At 45.2% G+C, this 17,115-nt stretch overlaps 1 protein-coding gene across 2 annotated transcripts in view; it reads right to left on the reverse strand.

Annotated features, from left to right (window-relative positions):
• Positions 1–17,115, reverse strand: part of Ube4B (Ubiquitination factor E4B) — a 453,934-nt gene that overhangs the window by 227,088 nt on the left and 209,731 nt on the right. For both annotated transcript variants that reach the window (XM_065440684.2, XM_065440682.2), the window contains one exon: positions 7,405–7,519. In XM_065440684.2, the coding sequence (XP_065296756.1) occupies positions 7,405–7,519 (115 nt within the window). The remainder of the gene's footprint in view (positions 1–7,404; positions 7,520–17,115) is intronic.

The following is a 17,115-nucleotide window of genomic DNA, read 5'->3' on the forward strand; positions in this document are numbered from 1 at the left end:
CGTCTTTGTATGGAAGTGCTGTATTTTGAATGTTTTTGTAAGCTGCCATTGATGCACATCTATTCGCTGCTTCGTTACCCACTATCCCAACAACATGGCTTGGTACCCAGCAAAACCTAACTGATCTGCCATATTTGTTTGACGATAATGCATTCAAAATATCGCCTAACAAGGGTTCACTTTGGGATTTTATATGTACAGCCTTTAGTACGCTTAATGAATATGTGTATATGATTGTGTTTTCAAGTTTGTCAGCAATGATCTTTTGAACTACCATCCATATTGCATACACTTTGGCTGTGTAGACAGAGGCATGCTGAGGTAGTCGAATATTTGTTTCCCAATTTTCTGTTATGAATGAATGTATGGTGTTTATTGGCGCAAGGGCCAGGTATGGCCAAAGAGCGCCAAGCCAGTGTTGATGAGTTTGTAGTGGAGTTATGACTTCTATGAAGTTGATGTGATGTGGTTGTAAAGGGGCCTTAAAGAATGGTCGGTCTAATGTGCATAAAGTCTATGTGTAATAAGATTATGGCAATGACAAAAGGCGTGTACTATGAGCATTAAGGTGCATTGCAAAATAATGGTACCACATAACAATGTATAAGATTCTAAAATTCACTAGAGCACCACGGCCTCATTAGAGCCCTTGAGACACAAGCTGGTACGTAAACAGCATGTCAGCGCTACAGTCACATAATTTTATTTCCTAATTATGACGATCAACACGCTTTTAATCAGTCATCATCAGCCTGGTTACGCCCACTGCAGGGCAAAGGCCTCTCCCATACTTCTCCAACAACCCCGGTCATGTACTAATTGTGGCCATGTCGTCCCTGCAAACTTCTTAATCTCATCCGCCCACCTAAATTTCTGACGCCCCCTGCTACGCTTCCCTTCCCTTGGAATCCAGTCCGTAACCCTTAATGACCATCGGTTATCTTTCCTCCTCATTACATGTCCTGCCCATGCCCATTTCTTTTTGTTGATTTCACCTAAAATGTTATTAACCCGCGTTTGTTCCCTCACCCAATCTGCCCTTTTTTTATCCCTTAACATTACACCCATCATTCTTCTTTCCATAGCTCATTGCGTCGTCTCAATTTAAATAGAACCCTTTTCGTAAGCCTCCAGGTTTCTGCCCTGTAGGTGAGTACTGGTAAGACACAGCTATTATACACTTTTCTCTTGAGGGATAATGGCAACCTGCTGTTCATGATCTGAGAATGCCTGCCAAACGCACCCCAGCCCATTCTTATTATTCTGATTATTTCCGTCTCATGATCCGGATCCGCCGTCACTACCTGCCCTAAGTAGATGTATTCCCTTACGACTTCCAGTGCCTCACTGCCTATTGTAAATTGCTGTTCTCTTCCGAGACTGTTAAACATTACTTTAGTTTTCTGCAGATTAATTTTTAGACCCACTCTTCTGCTTTGCCTCTCGAGGTCAGTGAACATGCATTGCAGTTGGTCCCCTGAGTTGCTAAGCAAGGCAATATCATCAGCGAATCGCAAGTTACTAAGGTATTCTCCATTAACTTTTATCCCCATTTCTTCCCAATCGAGGTCTCTGAATACCTCCTGTAAACACGCTGTGAATAGCATTGGAGAGATCGTATCTCCCTGCCTGACGCCTTTCTTTATTGGGATTTTGTTGCTTTTTTTATGGAGGCCTACGGTGGCTGTGGAGCCGCTATAGATATCTTTCAGTATTTTTACATACGGCTCGTCTACACCCTGATTCCGTAATGCCTGCATGACTGCCGAGGTTTCGACAGAATCAAATGCTTTCTCGTAATCAATGAAAGCTATATATAAGGGTTGGTTATATTCCGCACATTTCTCTGTAACCTGATTGATAGTGTGAATATGGTCTATTGTTGAGTAGCCTTTACGGAATCCTGCCTGGTCCTTTGGTTGACAGAAGTCTAAGGTCTTCCCGATTCTATTTGCGATTACCTTAGTAAATACTATGTAGGCAACAGACAGCAAGCTTATCGGTCTATAATTTTTCAAGTCTTTGGCGTCCCCTTTCTTATGGATTAGGATTATCTTAGCGTTCTTCCAAGATTCCGGTACGCTCGAGGTCATGACACATTGCGTAGACAGGGTGGCCAGTTTCTCTAGAACAATCTGCCCACCATCCTTCAGCAAATCTGCTGTTACCTGGTCCTCCCCAACGGCCTTCCCCCTTTGCATAGCTCCCAAGGCTTTCTTTACTTCTTCCGGCGTTGCTGTGGGATTTCAAATTCTAGACTATTCCCTCTTCCAATATCATCGTGGGTGCCACTGGTACTGTATAAACCTCTATAGAACTCCTCAGCCACTTGAACTATCTCATCCATATAAGTAATGATATTGCCGGCTTTGTCTCTTAACGCATACATCTGATTCTTGCCAATTCCCAGTTTCTTCTTCACTGCTTTTAGGCTTCCTCAGTTCCTGAGAGCACGTTCAATTCTATCCATATTACACTTCCTTATGTCAGCTGTCTTACACTTGTTGATTAACTTCGAAAGTCCTGCCAGTTCTATTCTAGCTGTAGGGTTAGAGGCTATCATACATTGGTGTTTCTTGATCAGATCTTTTGTCTCCTGCGATAGCGTACTGGCATCCTATCTAACGGAGTTACTACCAACTTCTCTTGCACACTCCTTAATGATGCCCACAAAATTGGCGTTCATTGCTTCAACACTAAGGTCCTCTTCCTGAGTTAAAGCCGAATACCTGTTCTGTAGTTTGATCTGGAATTCCTCTATTTTCTCTCTTACCGCTAACTCATTGATCGGCTTCTTATGTACTAGTTTCTTCCGTTCCCTCCTCGGGTCTAGGCTAGGGAACGGAAGAAACTGGTGCATAACAAGCCGATGCTTTTTATGTACCAACGTTGCTGTTATTCAGTAACATAAATGAATAAATGTGTTTCAAAGTTCCAAATGTAAACATCTAAGACGAGTGGTGCATCTGGTGAGTATCATATGATGCACAGTTCTAAAATGGTTAACATACGCCTATCATTCATCATGAACTGACCCATTGAAAAAAAAAAAAAACTTTATATACATCCTTATCAAAAATGCGACATCACTCTTATTTTGTCGATTCATTTTGGTGCCTAAAGGGGCAAAAAGAAGTGCAGCAAGCATGTAGTGCGACAAAGCAAAAACTTAAAATCAACTTTATAGGCTAACCTAACCTAATCTACTACAGTAATGATGCGTTCAAACAGCACGCCGGAGACCCCTACGTAAGTGGTGCCTCCAGCAGAGGCTGCTTTATACTGCTTCGCTAATAACTCAGCAAGCAGAAGTGTGCTACTGTTCTTCTATTGATGCACGTGCCTTTATTTTTGTAAGCCACGCAGTGTGCCCGAAGGCCATGCATGGACTGATATTCCGACAGTGCAGCTCAGCAGAGCAGCGGGACTGGCAAGGCACTACCGGGTCAGGCACTACCGCAAAACACTTTCACTCTTGACTCACACTTTTTCATTCCGAGGCAAGGTAAAAGTGTGTCAGCCAAACAGTCAGGTGAGCCATTCTTTCTGAAAAGGTCCTCAAGTGGCCAATGTCACGTGCAGGACTGTTCGAACACTAGCTCAAGGCTCCCAAGTTAGTAGGCTAGCAGACGACAAGGCACAGAAAGCACATTCGTTTGGAAAGCCTCAGACGACACCCGAGAAAAAGAAAAATGTGGGCAAGAATGTTCTTTTTTTTTTTCCTATTGCAGAGTCGACGTATCAGATTTTGTGAGCGCATGCTCTGCCCAGACAAGTGTCGATTAGCAACAGAGGCACATCTCTTCCTTCTTTTGCCCTTCTTTCTGCGCACACCTCTTTCACACATCTTTCTGCAGCTGTGCTAGCTACACGCACGGAGAAATGTAACCTCCATAGTCGTGGGGTTGCCACAGGGGTGCTTTGCACTTTCTGGGCGGAAATATTTACGCCTGCTTGGCTTTGGAATAGTTCCAGTGTCCACCTCCAGCACTGTAAAAACCGGCCTATATGTCGGACCAAAATATAGGTCGATCCCCCAACTAACGAATTCTAAAAATGAACAAAAAATTTATTTTTCAATGGCAAAAGTACCGAAAGACACCCTTACCTTGAAACAAATGTGACTCATGCACAATAGTGACAGTATTTATTTAAATGCTGCTCAGTATCATGTGACCATCGACCACAGTATCATGTGACCATCGACCCGCGTGCTTGTCAGCACCTTATTAACGGTGCTGAGCGGCGAAAGAAACGAGATACGCGCATGCGTACACGTGCGCTTACTTTCGCTATTTCGTGCTCTGTGCCGTGATGATAAGATGCTGACAAACACACGGGCCGATGGTCGCGCGATACTGTTAAAAATTGGCCGGGTGTACAGTACACAGAAGGGCACGAAGTGTGCAAGCGCTGCTTCAAATCCCAGCAACGCCTTTGATGAGAGTTGTCCGAACTAGAGTCGAATGATGAGTGCTTCTCGCTGCCCAGTCCAGAGGCGTGCGTGATCTTTACCGCTTTCAAACGTATGCATTCGGCAGTCACAGGCAGCGATCTTACACGCAGCTCTCGGACCAACTCCACAACCTTGTCTTCCAGTTCTGTGGTCCGCCCACAGAATGACGTTTTCTGTTGGTTTGCTGCTTCTGCCTCCGCCAGTACCGAATGCTATTTTCAGATACTCCAAATTCGCGCTGTGCCGCGAGGTTGCCATGGGCTTCCACCCACTGAATCGCCTTTTCTTGAAGGCAATGGTGTCTTGTCGTCGGCTTCCGCTCATTTTGAAACAAAATGTGAAAAATCAGCCTTTAACCAATATATAACTTTGTGACAATGTAAACGCAAATCGGCGGTGCCACAATGTCGCCATGCCGCACTACTGCTGATGGCGATGGCGGCTCTTTACGTCATCTGCCCATTGTTGCAAGACTTCCGTAATTTTTCCGCCAATGTCCGGTATATAGGATGAGGGTAAACTTTTCACAATGGTCTTCTTGAAAAAAAGTTCGACTTATATTCCGGTTTTTACGGTAAGACAGTTGCAGGGTTTACAGCCAGGAATGTGAAAAACAAACATCAAAAAACATTCTGCTTTGGAGGCGACATGGAGCTTCCTTTTTGTCTGTAGTTTTCTCAGTAAGTGTCTGTTTTGCGCGTCACTGTTATTACACGGTACTTCGGTGGTGCGTGGCGGTGGAATCTATGGCAAATAGCAACAGCCTGGGCCGAGAACCAACAGCTACATTTTCGTGGATAGCTCATATGGTGACAACTTATGAACTGATGGGTTAATGGGTAGAATGGTTCATTTCAAGGCTTTCACTACAACTTTTCAGAATAACGAACCATTTACCGCGATCCCCTGAAGTTCGTTATGTCAAGATTTCACTGTATTTCATTGTTACAACCAATAAAAACGCAAGGAAACACCACAGTAAGCCATTTATTTTACCACAGAAACCACAGAGAAGTTTATGATGCGGCGACTGCTCATTGTTGCATTCAGAATATTTTTAAAACTGGTATTATAAATGAGTTCAACTGTACGATTGTTTCTAAAATGAGAACTTTGCCCGGTACCATAAACAATCTTAGACTGCATTACTCAAGAAATTTAAGGGTTTTTAAGGGAAAAAAAGAATTCAGGGACATTCAGGGGCCTCGGAAACCTACTTATCAATTTCAAGGGTTTTCAAGGACATATGTGCACCCCGATCGACAATGGAACATGGAGAATGTGGTGCCATGTGTGGGGTGTAGCAGCGATGGTACCATATATACTTGCGTATAAGCCACACTTTTTTTTTTCATCAAATTTTCTAAGGTGCTGGTTATACATCAATCAGGTATATAGCTACACATTAATACACTGTAGTGCCACTGCAAGTACTGTATCAGATAATCAAAAACTGGTGACAGATATGAACATTTTATTTTACTATTTATTGCCACTTCCAAGCTAATGACTCTCGGACGAGCTCAGCTCATTGGCACTCTCACCACTGTTGGACGAGCTCGCCTCATCGGCGCGCTCCCAAAGCTGCTCGTCCTCTCGTGCCGTCCTTGGCATTTGTTATCCTCGTGATTCTAAAGCTCTTTGCAATGGTGTCCACTGACACAGACGCCATGCGTTCAGAATCCAACCACACACTTGCTGAAGAGGCGCTCGTTTCAGTCACCCTGTCGAAGTTTTTTCGTGGTTGACCGCAGCCATCCACTCGGTCCTTACACCCACACTGACGGTTATCTGTGGGCCAGATTGTTTCACCACTCGGAATCCATCCACTCGGTGTAGCACTGCCGAAATTCCATCTTGAATGGCCAGTTTACGCAAACATCGAGCGGTTGCAGCAGACTTGTAAAGCCATCAGGAATCACGGCCAAGTCCATTCGGCAGTTGGCCAGCAGAGCCTTCACTCGGTCCATTAGCACCTGTTAAGTCGACGTGCAATGATGATGATAATGGTATGTGGTAAGTGGGAAAACTGGCACCATCTTGTAGCACTTTGTGAAACTAGGCACGTTATTGGCACTTTTTTTTCTTCTTAATTTTCGCTTCCAAAACTGGGGGGTGCAGGCTATACACGGGGGCGGCTTATACATTAGTATATACAGTAAATGCAATAATGAAGAGGCGTGAATTACCACACATGCATATACAAATAACCAGTGGCGTAACTGGTGATGTGGGTTCTGCTGATTTACTTCAGGTGGTGCCAGCACCCCTTTTGCTATCTGGTGTCGCACATTTGCAACACTCGGCATGCTCGGAGGGTCATCCAAACCAACTGCTGTGTGGCCAAACACGTTTGAATTATTAAGAGTTTGATGCCATTAAATAATGCGTACTGGTGGCTACAATAGTAGACGACAGCAAAGGAGAGCTTTAAGCATCTGCCACACAAACTATTATCACTATTTCATATTCAGGAATGTGAACGCATACCAAGCACTGCACTGCATTACTACACTGTGATGCCCAGCTTGTGCCCCTCAATGCCAAATTGAGGAAAACAAATAAAAATCAGAACAAGATACTACAAAGGTTTGCATACCCTAGATGCTCATGAATCCCCACCATGATGACATGCAATAAATATTTGCTCTCCGTACATAGCCCCACATATACATGGCCATTGCACGTGGTCGGCGACAGCCGAATAGGCATGAAGCACGACTGACACGACTGACACAGCTAATCTCTTCAACCTAAAGCACATATTGTATGCCTTCTTTCATCTCTTGTGCAGTGAGCCCTTTTACAGAGCACACCCCTTTAGCATGTGTGAAACCCATTTGTCTCAAAGAAGCAGGAATGCCAGCGGTGGCAACACGTTGTGCACCACCCAAAGTGCACACATTCAAACCTACTCGTAAACCCTTGGAATTAGGCGTTATAATGACCTGACGCATGCAGGCGTGGTCACTGGCAGCCACGTCCATCACCTCCCGGAGGAATCCACTGGGCAGCCGCTGCTCCAGCAGGGGACCTAGCAGAGGGCTGCCTTTCCACGAGCCACTGCAGCATTTCATGGAAACACAGGGCAAAAAAGCAAGGAGAATTTTACAATTCTTAAGCAAAGTTTACACTTGAGGGCATGCAGAAGCTGGCTTATGTAACACTCACCATAGTAATAATTTTTTAAGTACGATGCCAACATACAAATAAAGAAATACTTGCCACAGGTGCCAAAATCCCTGCTAGGATAGGCACAGCTCCTTTAGCAGAACCACTATCATTCTCCTACTTCTTAACAAATGTCCACTTCTCAAAATGCAAACATTACCTGCCTGGTCCTCAATCACAGAATTAACAGGAATGCATGCAATTGGTAAGCAAAAAGCTTTAGAACTACTACAGTCAACGACTAAATTTTCGGACGCCCAAATTTTCGACCATGCCTGATATTTCGGACGTCTTTGCAGCACCGCCCTGAGCCCCATAGAATCAATGTATAAGGACATTTGAAGTTTCGGACGCTCGAACCCCCTGCCGTCCAATTTTCCGGACTTTTTGACACGACGGAAGGTCCTTTGGCTCCTCGCGCAGCACCCTTGCAAAGGAAATCAACTTGCAGCCGAAGCATATCACCGCTTTGAACCACAACTAGCCGAATCTAGCCGTCGCACACCGATTTGGTCTGGCCACGCTGGCTATGTTCATCGCCGCACTTCTGCCTCCGGCGAAGTTTCCAGAGCAGCGCCATTTCGTTTGTTTGTGCAGGCCACGTTTTGGCTAGCGTGGTGTGTGGTTGTGCTGTTGTGTCAAGTGTGCTCTGCGACACTAGGCCTAGGTGCTTCGACGCTCGTCAGCAAACTCCACTGTTCGCAACTTGAGGATTTCGCTTGCCTTCGATGGCCCCCACTCCATCTTCATTGTCCTCACCGATGGCATCGAAGCGCAGAAAGCAGTACAGTCGGTTAACGATAGAGAAGAAAGCCGCCATTATTAAGCAAGTCGTGAGTGGCCGATCGCAGGCTGACGTCAGCAAGGAGTTCGGCATTTCTAAGCAAGCAGCTTCGGATTTCCTCAAGAACAAGGGCAAGCAGCGGCTGAAAAACCATCCAAACAACAATCAACAAGTTCTTCAAGCCACTACAGCAATAACACTGATTGCCCGACGATGCACATGTACATAATAAACTGGCAGTCGGCTGCATACAGTTTTTGAACGCCTCTTTTTATAGCCACTTCACTGATGCTTTGGCAGGGTTCCGGAAGCCTGGTACTTCGGCCTTTACCTCTAGATCCGAGAAAAAAAGAAAAAAGGTGCGTTTTTTTTGCATGCATTCATTTTTTCGGACTGCCTGAATTTTTGGACGTTTTTACGTTCCCTAGAGGGTCTGAAAGATCGGTCGTTGACTGTATTTGACTTTTGAGCCAAAGTACTAATTACCACAAGAACAATGAAAGTAATCGCAAATAATTCTGGACATATTACAGTAGAACCTCGTACATATGACTGTTTTGTACAATTTCCTGGTGCCAACATTTGTGACCAAGAATGCAAAGAATTATCCAACGAAGCTACGTTTCTCCTTTAGGGGTTAATCCGCTGCCGGAAAACAATCTTTCAGCACCAATGTTCAGTATATCGCCAAGCCGCAATCGTATGGTACATTTTCTGGCTGCTAGATCCCATGCAAACAACAGGTGCGAGGAACACGCAATAGAGAGCAGTGACCGTTTACAGCAGCAGCTTCCCTACAGTAACTGCCCATCCATGTCATGCGAGAACGCTGCCATGGCCATATTCTGGTACCAACAAATCTCCTTGTACGTTGTTGCACGTCATCATTCATAGCTATCACCACTAACCCATTGCAGTAAGTATCTTTACCCATCTGTTTCACAGCGAGTGTGCATAGAAAGCGTACACCACACTATTAATAGATAATAACCAATACATATTGCCGTTTCCTCCTCAGGCAGTGGAGTGAGTGAGTGAGTGTGAGTGAGTGAGTTGAGTGTGAGTGAGTTGAGTGTGAGTGAGTGAGTTGAGTGAGTGAGTGAGTGAGTGAGTGAGTGAGTGAGTGAGTGAGTGAGTGAGTGAGTGAGTGAGTGAGTGAGTGAGTGAGTGAGTGAGTGAGTGAGTGAGTGAGTGAGTGAGTGACACCAGCTACCTTTCATTTTGGCTTCCCATTGCCGTCCTAAAATGATGTGTGTACCATGTCACTCAAGCTACATGAGCTCAATGTGTATCAGATTCTGGAGTTGCAACAATTCTCTACAAGTGGGCATGTCAGAATTTCCCACCAAAATGCTCCACCCAAAGAAGCTGCTGATTGAGGCCAAATGTAGGGATTCTGAATGCAAGCTTGCGAAACACACAAAAATGATGTGCCTCTCGGACCCCAAAAAATAGCAAATACTAAATCAGTGCCTGTCAGCACCTGAAACTGCAATGACTCACACAACGCTTCGCATTCCGTAAAGTCAACTACAGTTGAGTCCGGCGAATCTTTTGGCGAGTTCTGATGATGTTTTCCTGGTTGGTACATATTTTCTTGCGATATTGTCCAAAACGTATGAATTAAGTTCTACTGTATAGCATTCCCATTTGTATTATTACCCATGAAAAAAGCTTCCGCTTTAGGAGGAAGCGCAGCGCAGCTTTGTCTTTGGGTATGGAAATGATGCAAAGTATCTTCAAAAACCCATCTACATGCTGGAACACACACTGTACCATTTGTGTACCAGATTCGCATGGTTGTTGTAAAGGTCCTATTGGAATGACGGCCACATAATTTTTCTGGCATTGCAATCTAGAGTGCTGCATTGAATTCTTTGCCATCAATGCAGCTACTGCTCCTCACAGAGGCATGCAAAGTTCTCAATCACTTTACGGAAGCACAAAGTCAAGTTCAGCCGCCATAAGCTCATGCATGTAGGATGCATAAAAGATTGATTAAATGTTTATAAAACCAATTTGAGCGGTCCAAACGTTGGTGCATGAGCGAGTCCAGTGATGCATTCGAAATGAAAAGTTTTGATTGCTTCGAGTTCCTAATGAGGCGCAAAGAAAACAGCATTAACACAGGAGGGGTACCAGCACCAAGTACTGGTGTATCTAGCCTGCTGTGGGGTTTTCCAGCTCTGTGCAAGTCCTTGTACAAAGTTGAATGTGTATGCACTCGCAGTGGCTGTAAATTTTTGCCCTTATAACAATATTCGAGTGCAAGGAAAATTCCATTGTTAGAAGTGATAATTGCTATAACCTGGTCGCATGAAAAACGCATAGGGATGACATCAAAGCATTTTAATTGGAATGAAGTGCTCTCGAACCCACTTACAGAGTCTGTCCTGAAAGTAATGTGATTAAGGCCATTAAAAATCATTTATTAAATTTATTGTTACAATTGTTTAAAATTTTTCAAAATACTCTCCTTTTGTGTCGATACATCGGCTCCAGCGAGACTTCCAGCTCTTGAATGCGTTGCGGTAGTCTTCCTGCGGAATGGCCTTTAATGCTGCAGTGCAAGCTGCTTTGATCCTGTCCACTGTCCTAAAACGCTTGCCTTTCAGGGCTGTTTTGAGGCATGGAAAGAGAAAAAAGTCAGGGGGAACCAAGTCTGGGCTGTACGGGGGCTAGGGAATCGTTGGCACCTTTCAGTGACAATGATGGCACTGTGGGCCGGCGCATTATCGTGGTGCAACTTCCAGTTGTCTGCAATGTCTGGCTGGATATGTTGAACCCTGCGTTTCAGTCTTTTGAGGACTTCCACATAAAATTTGTATTTCACAGTGGTTCCAGGTTCTACAAACTGTTGATGAACCAATCTGTGGATGTCAAAAAAAAAAAAAGACAATGAGCATGATCTTGATCTTTGATTGATTTCTTCATCTTGGCTTTCTTCTGGCGAGAGGACGAATGCATGTGCCACTCCGATGATTGCCTTTTAGTCTCCAGGTCATATTCAAATACCCCAGTCTCGTCACCTGTAATGACGTTGTTTAAAAATTTTCGATCACATTTGCACATGTCGAGGTTTTCTTAGCATGTTTCAACACGGCATGACTTTTGGTCGTCAGTGAGCACTTTTGGAACCATTTTCGTGCATACCTTTCGCACGCTGATATCGTTTGTAAAGATTTCATGAACTTGAGTTTTTGGAATGTTTAACATGTTGACCATTAAACAAACACTTAATCGTCGGTCTGAGTTCAACAGTGCCCTCACTCGCATTACATTTGTCAGCCGAGGTGGTCATGGATGGCTATCCGGCGTAGTCCTCATCGTCGACCCCGTCCCGGCCTTCCAAAAAGGCCTTGTGCCACCGAAACACTTGCCGATCTGACAGGGCATGTTCTTTGTAAGCAGTCTTGAGCATAGTAACAGTTTTCGCAACGGTCTTGCCAAGTTTCACGCAAAACTTAATTGCAAATTTTTGTTCCAACGAGCGCTGCATTTTCCCTTGCAGAAGAATAAAAAACAACTCTCACAGACAGGCCCGTCCTACACTCTCCGATGCTCGGAGCACACTGAGCAACGGAGCGCTGCTTAGCTGGGTTCCCCCACTACCAGTTTCAACCGCTTAGACCGCGCTTCGATGTGCACTCGCGTCACAATAAATTCAGTGACATTACTTTCAGGACAGACCCTGTATAGCACTATCATTTTTTAACACTACTCACATGTAACAATGAGCAGCCCTGGCACCGCTTACTACAATGTTCCCATGCCGCATTCTTGGTTATAACAATTACATCTGGCTAATGGTTTCAAGGGTGTGTTGGGAGGCTAGTTGGTAAGACATTTTTTTATGAACGTGAACTGTGGTAGGGACAAGACACAGAGGTAGATGAAGACAGGGCGAATGCAGACTAACAAATGGTTTATTGAAATCACACAATGCTGCCTGTTGAAAGTATGCACATGCCAAAGCCGAATCATAACCGCGTGACCATGGAAAACTCCCTCGGCAAGCCCCTATCTACAGCAAAAAATCAAGCTCTTTCTTAAAAAGATACACTGATAGTTCACTACCGCACCTATCTGGGCCATGTCTTGCTATCAAGGTAGTTTCCAAGCTTTCACGTGCCCTTTGGTCCTTTGCTTGCCCTAACACCTTCATTTTGTCAAACATCGACTTGCACTTCTTCGCACACATACAATGAACTGGCAGGTGCTTTTTGCTGCCATCTTTTAATGAGTTAGAGTGCTCCATTAACCGAATGTTAATACATCTTCCGGTTTGCTCCAGATAGAACATTCCACAGGTCAGCGGAAACTCGTACAGCACCTCTGTTCTACATTATACATATGTGCATCTGTGTTTTATGCCACAACCATCACTCTTTGGTTTATCTACGTTAGAAAGAGCGCATAAACGTGACAACTTTCAGGGTGCTGAAAAAGTCACATCAACACTGAATTTTCCGGTCACCGTCTTCATCCCATGCGAAACCTTATGGACATATGGCGTTACCTCAAGCTTTCGCCTCTCCCGCTTTTCTCATAACTCAACCTCACTGGCGGTGGTATGGTGGCATATGGCCTTCAACAGCGATTCAGTTATGGCACAAGCCTGGAGTAGGGCTTGTGGAAAACCTGCATTACGGAGACTTTTCACCTGGGAGGAAAAGCTAGCTTGGACCTTATGGTGAAATGACTTGGCAAGAGATGACCTCAATTATGACACCGCAATGCCTCTCTTGATCAGCTTAGAGTGACATGAATCTAACGGCAGAACTGCCTTATTTGAATGAGGTGAGTACCTCCAACATAGGTGATCCTTATCATCAAAGAACAGCCTTATACAGTGAAAGCTCGTTAATTCAAACTTCAATAATTCGAATTTATGGATAATTCGAACTGTACTATTTGGTCCAGCCAAGCTCCACAGAAGTCTATGTATAAAAAAGCCAGTTAATTCGAACGCGAGAAGGTTCTGCCACGGATAATTCGAACTACGCGCCACCATGCCGGTGGCTTGGCACCTGGCACAAGGCCAGATAAGCGCACCTACTGCCTACACACAAGGCTGCGTCGCCTCCGCAACGGAGAGAGCGGCGAGAGAATGCAAAATCAGGAAAAATCTAACCGGCGCGAGGTCGGCCAGAAGGCAGCAGCAGCTGCCTCCTCTCCGTTCTGCATTGACTTCCCAGATTCGGTCTCTCCCAGTGGACTATGCAGCCAACAGAAAGGCATGGATGACGGGGGAACTGTTCGGACAGTGGCTAGCGAAGATGGACAAAAAGTTTGAGCATTGTGGACGGAAAGTCCTCCTGCTCGTTGACAACTGTTGGGCTCATAAGGCCGACGTTGAGACAAAGGCCAATGAGTTAGCCTTCCTTCCACCTAACACTATAGTGGCGCTGCAGCCCATGGACCAAGGTATCAATAAAAATTTTTAATCATTTCAGCGGTGCCATCTGTTGGAGCAAATTATTTTATGTAATAATTATCAGGTGACACTCCTAAGTGCGCTACACATGCTTGTACTTGCTTGGGAGCAAGTAACTGCAGCTACGATAGCAAATTGCTATCGGCACTGTGGCTTCGGCATGCATGCTCTACAAGGAGCAAACCAGTCACTTGCGCTCGAAGATGGCGTCTCCGCTCCTGTGGCGGATGTTCGATGGTCCGGTACTACGTTGGTGTTCTCTTTGCGGTCCGGGCTTAAATTACGGCTTGTCGGGGGCGTCCGGTACATGAACGTAAAGCACCTCTACCAGATGTCACGTGGTGGTGACATAGAAGAACACAGTAGCAATACTGTGAACGACAAAACTAACTTTTATTGGGCGAACCTGTGCCCACAAGACAGGCTACACTTATAGACGATAGCGGCGAACATGGTCGGCGATCATCGAAAATTTGATCAGTGGCTCAAGCGCATCGGCTTTTATAGATTGGTCGTCAAATGTTCCAGATTAACCGCTGGGACCCGTGTGTCTTCCACAAAGTTCCACACTATTCGCGTCGCGCGATGAAATCGGATAGCATAAGGTTCGGCAACAAGAGACAGCGGATAGAAGCATCGATAACTTTCCAGAAACTTTGGATACATGCAGGCGTGTCCCGCACTGTGAGATAACATTTGTTAGGTGGCGAAACGTGGTCGCCCGATAAAGATAAGTACACGTGTCATTATTTAAAAACTGCAAAGAGGTATTCTCGGAGAATTCAAAGGTGAAATTCAACTTGGTGGCTGGGGATTTGAAAGACTGAATAATGTGTTTTGCTACCTCTTCAAGGTCATCATCACATTTATTATTTAACAGAATTAAAAAGTTGTCCACATAACTAAAGACACGAACTATGCGGTTGTCAGAAGCACCCGCGACTATCTAATTTGGCTAAAAAGATCTCAGTGAGTACCGGCAAATCAAGTGTTGCACCGGTACTCACTGAGATCTTTTTAGCCAAATTAGATTGCTTGTTGTTGCCGGTGCTAACTGACGACCGCGTATTCATGTCTTTAGATGCGTGGAGGGGGTTCTTGCACTTGTTGGCAGAGTTAAAACCGCCCCCTTCCCTCCCACACTGCCTCCCTGCTTTCTTTTATATATGGAGTGCGAAATTGAGCTGCGATTGTCAGTTCCCCTTGCGCCCGGTCGCGAAATGTGCAGTTGCTGCCGGAGCACCACCACCACCCCTACTCCTTTCTCTAGAATTCCATAGAATTCATTTGGCCACAGATTAAGAATGGAGTGGAACGAATGAATCCCACATTCAAGACCAAGGATGTGCACAACGTTCTCCTTGGTGAAGTGGAGAAAGACACTAGGCCAAGGCTGTGCAGCATGTGAAGGGTGTTGAAACTCACTTCTGGGAGATGCATGGGCTTAATGACAAGATGGAGCCAATCATCATCCACCTGGAAATTGATAAAAGCATTTCTGAATCGGAGCTCTCTGGCATTGAGCCATTGCAGTGAGCTGGCATACGACACGATGGCTGAAGTACGTTCCCGAGCTGTCCTCACTGCTGCTGCTTGACTGTGCCCGCTGTCACGTCTCATCTTGACTACACAATGGCTGGCACACGCTCCTGAGCTGTCCTCACTGCTACTGCTTGACTGTGCCTGCTGCCACGTCTCACTTCGAACACAGGATGGCTGATGCAAGCTCCCAAGGTGTCCTCTCTTCTGCTGCTTGACTGTGCCTGTTGCCACGTCTCACCCGACTACACGATGGCTGACACACGCTCCAAACATGTCCTCCCTACTGTTCTTTGTGGCCTCTGTTACATTTCACCTCGACTGCACAGTGGTTGACGCATGCCTTCCAAAATGCTGCGACTCCCCCCACATGATCTCCTGTGCCTCTTGAGTGCAGTGTTTTATAGCCCTTTTGTATCAGGCTGCAACTTTGAACAATGGCTTTAGCCCTGTCGGTAGAGCTGTTGATCCTGTTAACGTCAGATTTTGAACAACTGAAGGTCTCTGAGCACACAAGTACAGCATCCATCTTGCAAGAGCAGTTGTTGCGCCTCAAGAGGTCAACCAGAAGATGTGGATTACATATCTATAATGAGTTGAAGCAGTGCTCCACAGATACACTTTTAGCTCACACTGAATCAACGCAGACTAGGGTACAATTCACTGCAGTCAAGTAGTGCATCCAGTCATGGCCGACAGTTTTTGCAGCCTAGAACTCTTCTGCGTGCCGCCCCCCTCAACAACTCATTGGGTCATCAATCCCCAGGTGACTGAAATGCACCATGTCTGATAAAGCCCATTGTGGCCATTTTTATTTACGCAAAGAGGGGGGCTCAACAACTAATTTTCCAAGCATTTACCTCCAGAGAAACCAAGCACCAGGGCAGGGGATATCTTGCACCCATTGTATCACTGGTGGTTGCCCGCCAGCATTGGGGATCCAACCCCACACCTCCTTTAGCTTGCCCTGGCTAAAACCCTACATAGGCTAGTGTCAACAAGCTCGCAAGCTTAACCTGCAACGCAATATGAGACATGGCCATGAGGGCACCACTGATGCCACCTCCTGAGCCTACTTTGCATCACAAACCATATTGGAGACTCCTGAAGGCACAAACTCGCTTCACAATGTTGTCCATAAAGTGTTTTCCACATTTGTCTCAGCAGATGCACACTGCCATCAGTGGCCTTTGGCCACTCTTCAGTACTGTGAGTGATGCAACGGTTGGAGGGCAGCACTGTGCGTCTAATCACTGATGTGCAATGTTCTGTATTACTTCGTGAGACTAGGCTGCTGTGATCATCTCTGAAATCAGAGGGCTCCTTATCGAGGTACTCACAGTGTTCTTGCTGAAGACGTCAACTTAACATCAGTTATATCCAGACGGCAGTACCAGATGGTACCACTGTCCACAAAATTGGTTCAAGGTACGTCAAAAATAGTTTTTTTTCCTATTCTTCAAAAATGCTTTATGAATGTCTATGTCTTCTTGAACTAGAAATGTGCTATAAAAAGTAATTTCAAGGGATTGTCTTTTTTTATAAAGTGTATGGAGTAATACAAAAATGGGCCAAAGGCTTTCTTTTCACAGAAATTGTAGTGTATACTGTAAAGGCATGACAAAGGGCACATTACTCGTACTCCCGTTACTTGTCACTGAAATGTCTGAAACATGTTTTCTCTCTAAAAACTACAAAGTGCTCAATAGTTTCTGTTGTCAACCAGAC

Source organism: Dermacentor albipictus, chromosome 2 (assembly GCF_038994185.2).
Source record: "Dermacentor albipictus isolate Rhodes 1998 colony chromosome 2, USDA_Dalb.pri_finalv2, whole genome shotgun sequence".
Classification (NCBI taxonomy): domain Eukaryota; kingdom Metazoa; phylum Arthropoda; class Arachnida; order Ixodida; family Ixodidae; genus Dermacentor; species Dermacentor albipictus.